The 13,329-nt window shown below is 43.1% G+C and overlaps 1 protein-coding gene across 10 annotated transcripts in view; it reads left to right on the top strand.

Annotated features, from left to right (window-relative positions):
- The window catches only part of LOC106600872 (microtubule-associated protein tau), a 40,546-nt gene that overhangs the window by 24,174 nt on the left and 3,043 nt on the right, over positions 1 to 13,329 (top strand). For 6 of the 10 annotated variants that reach the window (XM_014192613.2, XM_014192609.2, XM_045714969.1 and 3 more), the window contains 7 exons: positions 410 to 453; positions 912 to 1,091; positions 1,371 to 1,461; positions 1,999 to 2,234; positions 2,664 to 2,756; positions 8,558 to 8,639; positions 8,832 to 8,938. In XM_014192613.2, coding sequence (XP_014048088.1) covers positions 410 to 453; positions 912 to 1,091; positions 1,371 to 1,461; positions 1,999 to 2,234; positions 2,664 to 2,756; positions 8,558 to 8,639; positions 8,832 to 8,938 — 833 coding nt within the window. Of the gene's footprint in view, positions 1 to 409; positions 454 to 911; positions 1,092 to 1,370; positions 1,462 to 1,998; positions 2,235 to 2,663; positions 2,757 to 8,557; positions 8,640 to 8,831; positions 8,939 to 12,622; positions 12,791 to 13,329 lie in introns of all 10 variants that reach the window. The other 4 variants (XM_014192612.2, XM_045714971.1, XM_014192616.2 and 1 more) reach the window with 4 other exon arrangements.

Below are 13,329 nucleotides of genomic sequence, written 5' to 3'. Positions count from 1 at the left end.
CCAAGAGGCTTGAAGTCATTTTTGAAACTCTAGTTTTTAATAAAGACGACACAACGTGCTGAAACCTCCCCGTGCGGTCTAATGTCAATACGCAGATCATTTCGAATCTGGGCCAAGTTTCAAATTTAAAGTTCAATAAAAGTTTATGACAAATGTACTTTCTGGCAATGCATTTCAATGTGCTGACAATTTACTGTGAAATCCAAAAGCAACTTTAAAGCATCCGGATCCAGCAACTAGAGTAGATGACACGCATTGTCCGTTAGCATTTTCATGCCTGGGATGAATAGGCAGTTTAGCATTGGAGAGTTAGCCTAGCCTAGTACAGCGAGGTCTCAAAGTTGCTGATGAGACAGGGCTATGATATTAGTACTGACTCTCAGTCCCTTTCTTTGACCCTCTCTTGCAGCCAAGGCCGGTGCAGGGGCTGGGAAAGAAGCAGCTGAGAAAAAGGTAGGTGATCATTGATGTGTGGACCAGAGGTCTGACCTCTGGAGTGAACTTGAGATATATTGATGCCTGCTGTATCTCAGTGCTTCACTTTACAGCTGCAAAGGAGGTTCCAAACGTGTTGGCTCAAATTTGACAGAAACTTTTGCATCAACCCTCTCTCTGCCTTCAACTGAATGCCCTAACAAACGAACGGTTTTGCTCTGCAATTGCAGTACAGCACATCTGCATGTAAAGCCATTCACCAATCACACACCGTTTTTGACATTTTATTGAATTTAAGATTTTTACTGTTTACATTTTTTTAAATTGCTTAAATTGGTTTTAATTGTTTAAGTCTATCGCTTATAGCTTTTTGTTAAGTTCCACCATCGTAATGCATTTCTTTAAATGTTGTTTGCTTTCACTTTTGTCTTTTCCTTTGTGTTTCATAACACTTTTTTACCACCTTTGGTCACAAGACACCCAACGCCACCACACCTGTCAAAGCATCCACCCCCAAACGACCCTCCTCGGTCCAAACCACCCCCAACAAAAAGCCTTGGTCCTCTTCCTCTGCCCCAGCCTGCAACACTAGCAGGCCCAGCTCAATATTTAAACCCAGTCCAGGCAGTGCAAGAGCCAGAGAACCCAGGCCAAGGGTAAGTAACACACATGGACAGGCCTCAAGTTTGACCACGATCCCAGGCTCAGGCCAGCCTATCCATTGGCTCATAATGCTCAATGGCATTATGACTTGAATACTTCAAAGTTCCATGGTGTTGAATGATCTTATGCAGTGCCTCTCCTAAACCCAAAATAGTCAGTCAGTTCTTTCCCAAATTAGTCTTTTGAGTCTTTTGTTTCAACACAGGTTCATCGCTTGTTGTGTAGTTTCTAGTTTTTCCATTCTAGAAGTAACCGTACTGTTTGGTTTCCAGACTGGAGATGGGAAGACAGCCAGCACCAGGACACCAGGTGCCAAACTCCAGGGTGCTGGGACCAGGATGCAGACCAAGACCACTGCTGGAGGTCAGTCAGTACTCAGGACATGTTCAACAGATGCTCAACTCTCAATGTGTTCCTTTACACTCGTACAGCAGTACCTACAACGTGAACACATGAAATGCAATCACCATTAATCCATTGAGAGTTCCCCAATTCGAGAGAGGTTAACAAATGGAGTGTGAGCAGAGATGAGAGAGCATGATAAGGATATGGTCAGACTCCGTATCCCCATTTGAAAAAGGTTCAACTCTAACAACAGCTTGATACCTACATTTGCCATCTCTAACACGTGGCAGCTTGATAACTACATTTACGTCCCCAGCATGTTAGATGGTGTCACCACCCTTTGCTGTGCTCTCTTTGGAATGGCGTGATGGAGAGAAAAATGTACCTAGAAGTGTCTGGGCATTTTGACTTTAACTACAGGCTGAGCAAAACATCACCAGCACCTAGTTCAAATAATTGAACTTTTGCAGGTCTTGTTCCAGAAAACTTCTTCTCGGGAGCACAACATAGATTGGAATAACCTAATCCTAGATTATGTTTCTCCTAACCTTGTAGTGGATTCCCCCAAGACGCCCCAAGACCGTAGTGGCTACAGCAGCCCCAGCACACCCAAGTCCCCCGCCAGCCGGGAGGTGAAGAAGGTGGCGGTGGTGCGGACCCCTCCTAAATCCCCTGGGTCCATGAGGGGGCGCAGTCCGGTGCCCCTGGCCGCCCCCATGCCCGACCTAAAGAACGTCCGGTCAAAGATTGGCTCCACGGAGAACATCAAGCACTCGCCTGGTGGAGGACGGGTAAGGGCTTGAAACCGTTTTCTTTCGTTTTTATGATATGTAGGGTTGAAGAATTCCAGAAACCTTCCCAAAGTTTGCAGGTTTTTCGTGAACCCATGGTAAGAGGAAGAGAAGGTGAGGGAATCTGCCAACAGGAAGTCCTCCAACTGGGATTTCTGAAAAACCCAGGAACTTCTGAAAGTGGCCTGAAATGTACAACAGTAGTGCTGTTTTTTCTTAGGTATCTTTCTTCCAAGCTTGAGTTGTTTATCACAGGCCGGAATCCACGTACTACTCCAGTCATTGCGATTTCAAGGCTTATGTTTGAGTTGTGATCACAAATGGCTTTATAGTATTTGTTGAATATGTCCAGAACAATAAAAAATGGTTTGTTCTGTTATTAGTTCCTTGGAAGTTGTAAGAACGCTTTCTCCCTCCTGACTCTTTCAGGTGCAAATAGTTGAAAAGAAGATGGATTTAAGTAACGTTCAGTCAAAGTGTGGCTCCAAAGCCAATCTCAAGTATACCCCAGGAGGTGGCAATGTGAGTAACACAGACAGCATGGCGGTCAAGAGACTGCAGACAGGGACATTACCCATTTTCTAACTCCTACAGTACCCAACCCACACACTTCCATAAAGACTGGTCACTTGATCATTGATCTGTAACTGTTTTTGAGGTCAGTGCATGTCAGATATCCCTGACCTGTAAAATAAGGTCATTGCCTCATGCCTGTAACTTCTGAGGGTGATAAATCTAGCTATTGAATTGGTATCTGCAGTGCAGACACCAACCCTGAACTTTGAGGCTATCTTGCAAATAATCTGGTCTAAGTAAACTGCTAAATAGTAGATAGCAGCAAGATCCACATCGCAGCCTTGCAGCTGCTGCAGCAACCTGCCAGAAAGAGGATATTTTCGCCTCTCCTCTACCTCTTCCAGGTGCAAATTTTACATAAGAAGATCGACTTGTCTAGTGTTCAGTCTAGGTGTGGCTCCAAAGACAATCTCAAGCATGTCCCCGGAGGTGGTAATGTGAGTAACTTGAGGATGAACTCATGGTTTGGTCTTGAGTCTTCCTGCAGTTAGGACCAGCTCATGGCCTTGGCCAGAACATAAAGGCTATTCCTTCTCCACTCTACTCCTCCTAGACTTAAATAAAATGAGGACTTCACTAGCTTATAGTTACTTAAGTTTGAGTTTACAGGCTTTTTTTCATTTCTGTTAAATTTACTCTCTGATATTCTCTCATTATGGTAGCACAAGCTTTGTGAGTTTGTCAACTATTTCAACTCAATTCCTTTTAAATCAGTTAGGCTATCGCTTGATTCAATAGAGGAACATTAAATAAATCAATAAAGTGAATGGAAAAACGTTACAAATAAGATGAAGGTGCTGAGGTAATTATAGTCTTGGAAGTATTCAACGTAACAAATGAGACCCCACTCTAAATAATGGTTTCGAGTAGGAATACTTCTCTGAAGTCTTAACATCTTACAGTTGCAGCACGTTATGAAATGTCCTTTTAGCAGCACGTTATGAAATGTCCTTTTAGCAGCACGTTATGAAATGTCCTTTTAGCAGCACGTTATGAAATGTCCTTTTAGCAGCACGTTATGAAATGTCCTTTTAGCAGCACGTTATGAAATGTCCTTTTAGCAGCACGTTATGAAATGTCCTTTTATTTTTCCAAATGCGAAAACATTCAAAATCACATGTAGGCTAAATCATTTTTTTTTTTTTCAAATTAAATGTAAAACAATAAGACCTGTTCATGTGGAGGTTCAAGCTGGGATCAAGCCAAATATCTTTGAGATACTGCATTAAGTTCTGGTCACTGCCATTTGTCCCCTTAAAGCTTAAAGTTTTCATAGTTTTCAAAGACACAACTTTCAAAGCAGATTCCTCATACAGTTGCCCTTTCCAGATTCATTCCACACTGGCCTAGCTTAAATGCAAGCATTGGGATTTGATCTGTATTTCTACCCTATACAAATCAATTCCAACACAATACACTAAGTTTACAACATCGGTTTAAAACCTAGACTCTTCTAGAATATGAGAATTGCTGACCTTATCGCATCACAAGCAACCCAGTCCCCCTCACCAATAAAGCCATTGTTTCTCTCAATGAGTCACGATTACAGACCAATCAGACCAGAGTGGATGGTACAGCGTAGCGTACTGACTGTCAGCAGCACAGGTCTGTCAACCAATGTCTTCTCATTGAGCTGACTAAATGCCTTACAGTAATGGAATGTGCACGTCAGGCGTCATTAAATCTGGCTTTGGATTGATACAGTACAGCCTTAGTATACAGACCTGAAATGAGATGACCCAAAACGATGAGGGATTTACTATGATTAAATGTGCGCTCAATAGAGCTCTCCACAAAACGATTTGACGAAGTATGAGGAAAGATCCAGCGAAGTATAATTAATTAATCTATTTGATTTCTATGGGCTGATGGGTATTTTCACCAGGTTTATCTACCAGGTTTATCTCTAGGGACTACTGTGTGCTTTGGCATTCCCTAAAAAGAGAATGATCTGTTAGATAAATGATGTGAGTTGATGTTGTGTAGTGTATGTACACAGTGGGCCCTGGCACAGCGGGGATACAATAAGCCCAATTAGACCAATAGAAAAGAGTAGCAGACTAGAGTAGCATCTGAGACTAAATCTTACTTGCTTCAAGTTTCTGCAAAGGGCAACACAAAAACCACCCAGAAAGCCAAGATAAAGGCCTAATCAATGTCTTTAAAAACGTTGATTTCATTAAACTGCAACGGGACACTGGTTTAAGGTTAGGGCGTTGCGTAGCACCTTGGCCCCTTTGAGTCCCTGAAAACGGATGCATGGGTAAGGCATTAACAGGGGGCAGGGCATCCTTGCCTGGAGATGCTGTTGCCAAGTTTGTGTTTTTTGGTCTGTCTGCCCTAGATCTGTCTCCTCAAATGTGTCTCCAATAGCCTGTATGATGCACCCCAAAGGCTTGTAGTCTCAAACTCTCCAAGTCCAATACACGGTTCAGTGTCTTGAGCTGAACACCTCGACATCAGTGCTGGTTGTTACCTTGCATGGACATGGATGACGTGAATGCAGTAGTGATGAGACAAAGTAGAACGTCATTGACTTATAATGGTGGCATGGTTCTCCTGGTTGGTGTATGACCGTGAGCATGCAGTCCCAGCGGGCAAACTTTTGGGGCGGTAAATCCACAATGACGTCATTTTTCTGGTTCTGAAATTGTCCGATTTTACAACCAGTTCAAGTCATCATCTCGTTGATGACCAATATCAAGATGTCTGGGAAAGATGGTCATATTCTGGTCCGATGATCAGTTAAAGGCATCTTTTAGCTAAACAAGACATCGACAAACATTTATTATACTCAGAATACAACCTATGATGTTAACCAGTTTTGCATGCTGGGCTCAACCTGAATCCTGTCAATTGTGATATTAACCTCCAACTCATTGTCCCCTCTGCCACCACCCATCAACCTCTAAATCAATACTGTCTGTACTGTTAAGTCTACAAATCAAGACAGCATGGCATTAGGGAAACCACTGTATAGCTAGGAAGTATTTGTTTATATAGGCCATAACTAGTGACCTCTAATGCATTGCTGGTGCTGTCTAAGTAGAGATGTAAGATTCAACTCTTACAACAGAAATGATGAGGCCAGTTTATTTATAGTGGTACCGGTAAATGGATAGTGATTGGGCTGCACTGAGTTGGATGTGGCTGCAGCGTTGTAGTCTTGCTGTAGTCGTGTTTAGCTGCTTGGAGAAACGGGGCTGGGCTTCTGTTCTGTGTGTAGAGAATAATGTGATGAAAGACTGTATCTCTATGCAGCACTGACACCACCATGTGTCTGTACTGCGTAAATACATGTTCAAACTGCATACCAGCAAATAGCTGCATGTTTGGATGTGTATATGTTTGTGTGTATGTACACAAGTGGGTATATGGTTGAATTTTTTTCCTCAGCAATATTCATTTAAAAATATAGGCTTATTTTTTTCATTTTATTCAAGAGTTAACCTATTTCGCTTAGGTTGCTTTGGGAGTCTGATTTTGTCTAGATTGTCGTGTAGACTTGTTTTAAATCATGGATGGAGTGATTTTATGAGAGCTCTGGTCATTTGAATTTCATATTCATAAACTCAGCAAAAAAATAAACGTCCTCTCACTGTCAACTGCGTTTATTTTCAGCAAACTTAACGTGTAAATATTTGTATGAACAAGATTCAACAACTGAGACATATAAACTGAACAAGTTCCATGTTACTAACAGAAATTGAATAATGTGTCCCGGAACAAAAGGGGGGGGGGGGGGTCAAAATCAAAAGTAAGTCAGTATCTGGTGTGGCCACCAGCTGCATTAAGTACTGCAGTACATCTCCTATTCATGGACTGCACCAGATTTGCCAGATCTTCCTGTGAGATGTTACAACACTCTCCCACCAAGGCACCTGCAAGTTCCCGGACAGTTCTGGGGGGAATGGCCCTAGCCCTCACCCTCCGATCCAACAGGTCCCAGACGTGCTCAATGGGATTGAGATCTGGGCTCTTCGCTGACCATGGCAGAACACTGACATTCCTGTCTTGCAGGAAATCATGCACAGAACGAGCAGTATGGCTGGTGGCATTGTCATGCTGGAGGGTCATGTCAGGATGAGCCTGCAGGAAGGGTACCACATGAGGGAGGAGGATGTCTTCCCTGTAACGCATAGCATTGAGATTTCCTGCAATGGCAACAAGCTCAGTCCGATGATGCTGTGACACACCGCCACAGACCATGACGGACCCTCCACCTCCAAATCGATCCTGCTCCAGAGTACAGGCCTCGGTGTAACGCTCATTCCTTCGATGATAAACGTGAATCCGACCATCACCCCTGGTGAGACAAAACTGCGACTCGTCAGTGAAGAGCACTTTTTCCCAGTCCTGTCTGGTGCAGCGACGGTGGGTTTGTGCCCATAGGTGACGTTGTTGCCGGGGATGTCTGGTGAGGACCTGCCTTACAACAGGCCCACAAGCCCTCAGTCCAGCCTCTCTGTCTATTGCGGACAGTCTGAACACTGATGGAGGGATTCTGCGTTCCTGGTGTAACTCGGGCAGTTGTTGTTGCCATCCTGTACCTGTCCCGCAGGTGTGATGTTCGGATGTACCAATCCTATGCAGGTGTTACACGTGGTCTGCCACTGCGAGGACGATCAGCTGTCCATCCTGTCTCACTGTAGCGCTGTCCTCATACCTCCTTGCAGCATGCCTAAGGCACATTCACACAGATGAGCAGGGATCCTGTGCATCTTTCTTTTGGTGTTTTTCAGAGTTAGTAGAAAGGCCTCTTTAGTGTCCTTAGTTTTCATAACTGTGACCTTAATTGCCTACCGTCTGTAAGCTGTTAGTGTTTTAACGACCGTTCCACAGGTGCATGTTCATGAATTGTGTATGGTTTATTGAACAAGCATGGGAAACAGTGTTTAAACCCTTTACAATGAAGATCTGTGAAGTTATTTGGATTTTTACGGATTTTTACGAATTATCTTTGAAAGACAGGGTCCTTTTTAAAAAGGGACGTTTCTTTTTTTGCTGAGTTTATATATATTTTTTTTATTATTTAGCAATTTACTTCTATAAACATTTGATCAGATATATAGATTATAAAAGTGTTGTTTTCATGAATGTCAGTCATTTTGTGATTACTTTCATCCTCCTGATCATCGGGTATCTTGTCTCGCTTCTCAGGAAAACAGATGTGGGGGAATGTGTAGTAGGGAATATTCCTGTAAAAATTGAAACGAAAAGGTGAAAGGCTGGTAATCCAATCATCTAATCAAATATGTATCCTTACATACATGGCGCGGGTTAAACTGGGTTAGAAAACAGCATTGTATCGTCATAGTTTCTAGAGATGTAATGAAACATCTTTGCATCGTACCCAAGAGGGCCTTTGCATCCAAATTTGAGACCTAGTTGTTTCATTTAGATTCAAATTTCATCATTATGACCTGATTTTTGATAACGATGACTGAATTCCCTGAAATATTCGAGCTATCTTTTCATTTTTAAGGAAATTCTCATGTGTGGGTGCAATAGAATAACCCCTCTTTCCCTTTTTACATCCAATATCTATTTAGGACAATGCTAGAAGCGAGTCTATTCAGGAAGCCATTCATGGTGGTGTCCTTGCATGTGACTGATGCTGACTCATTCTAGATTGTCTCTCTGTATTCTGCCTCCTAGCATTGCCCAATAATGACCACTCCTCTGGTCTGATTCTATCTATGGTCTGGTGATCTCCTTTGTTGTTTCTCCCCATTTGCCATATCCAGGTTCAAATTACTCACAAAAAGATTGACCTCAGCAACGTACAGTCAAAGTGTGGATCGAAGGCCAACATTCACCACAAACCAGGTAACTTACGTACAGAATAAAACCTTACGGTGACTGAAATGAAACAACATGCAACAAGAGATACCCTGAGGCTATTGGTGGTCTATACTCAGCCATATCAACAAATAGTTTTATGCTCCCTGACGAATGTGAAGTAGGAAAATGTGTTGAATAACCTTTGCAGTGCTAAAGAATGCCGCTTGTTTTCATTAGGTGGAGGCAATGTGGAGATCAAATCTGAGAAGATGGACTTCAAGGTTCAGTCTAAGATTGGGTCCATGGACAACGTTGGTCATGTGGCTGGAGGTGGCGGGCGGAAGGTAAACAGTCACTGTCACTAATGTCCGAATTGACACGCACGTCTTTCAAAAAAAACAACTGTACAACCCTATTACAATCAATTACTCATTTCTATTCTGAAATACTGAATTATTCTGCCCGAATTCTGGAGTCAACACTCTGCACACAATTCATTGCTAATATTCTCTCTGGCTTCAAATCTCTGAAATCTAAACTAAATGATCACTCTTCTTGCTTGGCAAACTCTTCCTTAGCAAACTGAGCGTGCCGTGAAACTTGCTTATAAACATTTCTAAAATGTCACGCAAAAGAGCGATTAACACAGGGTCACATTGATGACTAAGTAGGCCTCTCTCTGCATTGCCAATAGGCATACGCCTGAGTATGTCATGAACTTTTTTATCAATATTTCATATAAAGCCTAACAATAGATCATAAATACATTTTATTGCAAATACAGTTACCTTAAGGTAACTGATCGCTGTTAAAAATAACTCTACCACACACAGTACATGAAGGCCAATTTTAAACTCAATACAGTAAGAAACTGAGGCAGTATTTTCCCTAATCTCGGCACCCAGAACCAAATCAGATACTCAATATTTTCATTGTTAAGCCTATATCAAGAGATTATATTTTCCCTTGCAATGGCAACTCTGGCGACCCATTCTCCTGCTCTCCTTCCTCTTCTCTTTGCCCAGCATGTTTGGGTGGCAGCACCTCCTCTCATTTAGCCTGTGTACCAGTCTCTTTAGCTAATCCACTCCATGTCATGTGCCAAAGAGAGTGGCCTTTCTGCCATCTTCAAATATGATCATTCTATCATTAATGAGCTTGAGGAGAATGGAGGATTTGATCCTGATTCGATCACCCTTAGAGCTATCCTCCAATCACAACTATTATGCAAATATTGGAACTTTTTAGTCTCCACAGAACACGCGAGTAGGGTCTATCTGCAGACCGCGTCCTACATGCCGCGCCCACTACATGCTGCGCCCACAACGCCCCACTTACTACATGCCGCGCCCACTGCCATTAAGGCTAGGACACCGGCAGTTGAGAGGAACGCACTTGTTTGAAATGGAAAAGCGTTGTGGTAGCTACTGATAAAGAAGAACATCAAGACGAAGCAGCTGCTTTACAAGTGGGATGCACTGTTGAACGTTACATCCCGAGGGGTTTGTGCTGATTGTACGGAGATTGGGACAGCCGCTTAAATGGCGTCCCTTAAGAGGGCAAGAACAACATGTACGCCAGGAGAAGTGCAGTATTTTCATAAGCAGACATATACTTGGAATATGGAGGACGAACGGAGGGAAAAAGAGAGGCAGAGGAGGTCTAAGAGAGAGGGGGAGGAAGGAAGAGGGGGAGCTTGAGTTGGTTAAAAATAGCTGGGAAAAAGGAGATGGTTTGTTAAAGAAGAACGGTAGAAAGTGTAGGCAGAGTGAGCTGAAGGGCGAAGTATCGGAGGTGGTAGGTGTGGTGAAGTTCTCGGAGCCCGAGGCTTGCACCGAGGGTCAGGACAAAGACCGTAGGAGTGAAGTTTTTGGAAAAAGTGGACCCTTGCCTTTTGGCTGATCCATTTGTAGTTTCAGTGTGGGTGAAAACAGCATTGGGTGCTGTGGAATCAGTGAAGGTAACCAGAAGTGGTCTTGTGATAATTATATGTGTTTCTGCTGGTCAGAGGTAGCAGGCACTCCGTGTTAAACGAATGGGGACAAGAGACATGAATTGTTCTGCTCTCAAGAAAAGTGCACCATTGAAAGGAGTGATTACTGGGGTAGCGGTAAATGTGAACGCTGATCAACTGGAGGGGAAGATTCTCGGTGTTTGTGATGCTCGTCGTTTGGTGCGACGCAGACAGGGTGGCGCGAGCGGAGAAACAGAAGAGTCCTTTGTCTGTTCTTTTGAGTTTTGATGTTGAGTCTTTACCCGACAAAGTGATGTTAGGATATATAAGTTGTCCTGTACGAGCTTTTGTGCCGACTACATTACATTGTTACAGGTGTCAAGCTTATGGGCATGTGGCAGCAGTGTGTAGGAGGAAGGTCCTAAGTGTGAGAAGTGTACAGAAACGCACGAGACAAAGGAATGTGTAGTATTGGGGAAAGTAGTGGTATGTGTTAATTGTAGGGGTGCCCATGGAGCTGGGGATCAGAAACGTCCCATGCGAGAGAAGCAGGTTGAGGTTTCCAGGGTTAGAGTAGTGCAGAAGTTGTCATATGCTGAGGCAGTGAAGAAAGTAGAGGAAGATGGGTCAAGGGGGAGGGATCCTGAGAGGAGTGGTGTGAGTAGTAGGTCAGTACAGAAGGATTAACCAACAAGTGATATATGTTTCAGTAAGATTAGATTATGGGATGGAATGTAAATCACAGAAAATAGAGGTGGTGGCAGCTGCAGAGAGGTATTTGGGTGTGCGAGACTTGACATCAGAAGAGTTACAGGGTGTGTTAGGTGGTGGTGACCCATCCTTTCAGCCTGAAGTAGGACTAAATAGATTTAAATAGTGGAGTATGGTATTTATTATTATTATTTGAGTGTAGTGTTAGATGGTAGGGTATTTGAAATTTAAAAAAAAGTTAGAAAGGAAAAAATAATTAAGCTAAGTATAAGGGAGTTCAGTCTAGTGGGTGGCGGTAATCCAACATTTATTGGATGCCAACCCCCGTTAAACCTCATCAAAGAAAACACTGGCAGTTATTTTAACTTTACGGCGACGGTAATCACTACTCGGTAGTGCCATGCAAGAGTTGGGTTGGCTACACTAGCCGTAATGCCGTAACGTTAACAGAACTGCGGGAAAGCAGTGCTCGGCAAGCGGGGGAGAATGACACTGTACCGGTGTTCTAGTTAGCTAGCTACTTCCCTCGCCATATCGTTAACAGAACTGCAGGAAAACAGTACTCGGCAGGCGGGGTCGAAGGACACTGTGTACCGGCCCCCTTCTTATGTGGGGTTTTTCGGCGGTTGGCAACCAACGCTGGTGCATCCACCTACTGTGCTGGAGTGTGTGCCAGAGACAGCGCAAGCAGCTGCAATGCAGTGGGCGTGGCATGTAGTAACCGCAGTCTGCAGATAGACGTTATTGTAACACATTGGTATCCGGTTGCTGAGCAACCATTTTTGTTTGTCCAGAAGAAACTAGTCTGTCAGAATTTGCTAGCTCATGTCTAAATTCTCAAACTAAATACTGCAATTCCAACCACAAAATTATTTTAAGCCTCAAAATACAACAACTTGCCTAGCTAACAGCTAAATATTTGTTTTTGACTTTGTTATTCATTATATTTTCGAGGATCCACATGTTCTCATGGAAAGTAATGTTATTTCCAACAACCAATGAGCAACTCCACCACATATTTGAATGTTGAGATTATTGAAAGGCCAGTCTCGTTGGCAATGACAAGGAGTGGAATGTTAGCTAAAGACTGGTAAGTTACTCAGACTACCTTTCATTTTCACTGATTCCAAGCTGGCACTGCAGACCAATCTCTTGCTTATTTTTGTTCTTTCTTTTAGTTTTTAAACAACTTTCATGTATTATTTTTTATTTTTTGTACAGACTTTCTTTCATTCATTTATTTTATATATATATTTTTTTTCATTTGATTTATTTTGTTTGATTTGTTTGTTACGTTTCATTTGTTTTGTTTAACACCAACGCATGTTTTCCTGTCCATACTGGGTGTGGTATCCATCCATAGAGAGAGAAGGGGAAGGAAGCCGAGGGGGTTTCTGGAGAAGGAGACACCTCCCTAAATAGGGAAGCTCCTATCCCCAGCCCTACTGGCCCCTCCACTGATCCCCCTCAGTCGCCCCGTTCTGAACACAGCCCAATCGAGGGGGCGTCCTGGTAAAGCTAGAAGTCTCCAGTAAGTACACAATGTCTTACTTCAGACTAAAACCCCAAAGTCGCCAAAATTGTCCAGTCAATTGGACGGATCAAGCCACAACAGAGATACTCAACCTTGAAAATGAAGGCCTATATTCCCCCTTAAAAAACATGCAAGCACCCACACATGCATGCACATGTGCAGCCAAACACACACCCACCCACACAGCATGCCCATAGGACTCCACACACTATCAAGAGGGAAATTGTATACATGTAACCACAAGAGGGCATCAACACAAAGTCAAGAGCCTTTCAAACTGCAGCATCACTGGTCCTTTGTGATATGCACAACCTCTTCACCATTCTACATTCTGATGTCGTCACATAGAAAGTATCATACTGGATTTGTGCTGATTTGACTTCCACTCATCCCATGTCCAGATTAAGCCTAGTCCTGGACTAGAATACACGTTTAATGGAAATTCTCCATTTAGAATTAATTTTAGTCCAGGACTAAGCTTAACGGGAAACCTGGCCCCGACGATTTACACAGACACAATCCATGAATGATGCATA

Source organism: Salmo salar, chromosome ssa03, assembly GCF_905237065.1.
Source record: "Salmo salar chromosome ssa03, Ssal_v3.1, whole genome shotgun sequence".
Lineage (NCBI taxonomy): Eukaryota > Metazoa > Chordata > Actinopteri > Salmoniformes > Salmonidae > Salmo > Salmo salar.
This window is presented reverse-complemented; position numbering and strand designations above follow the sequence as displayed.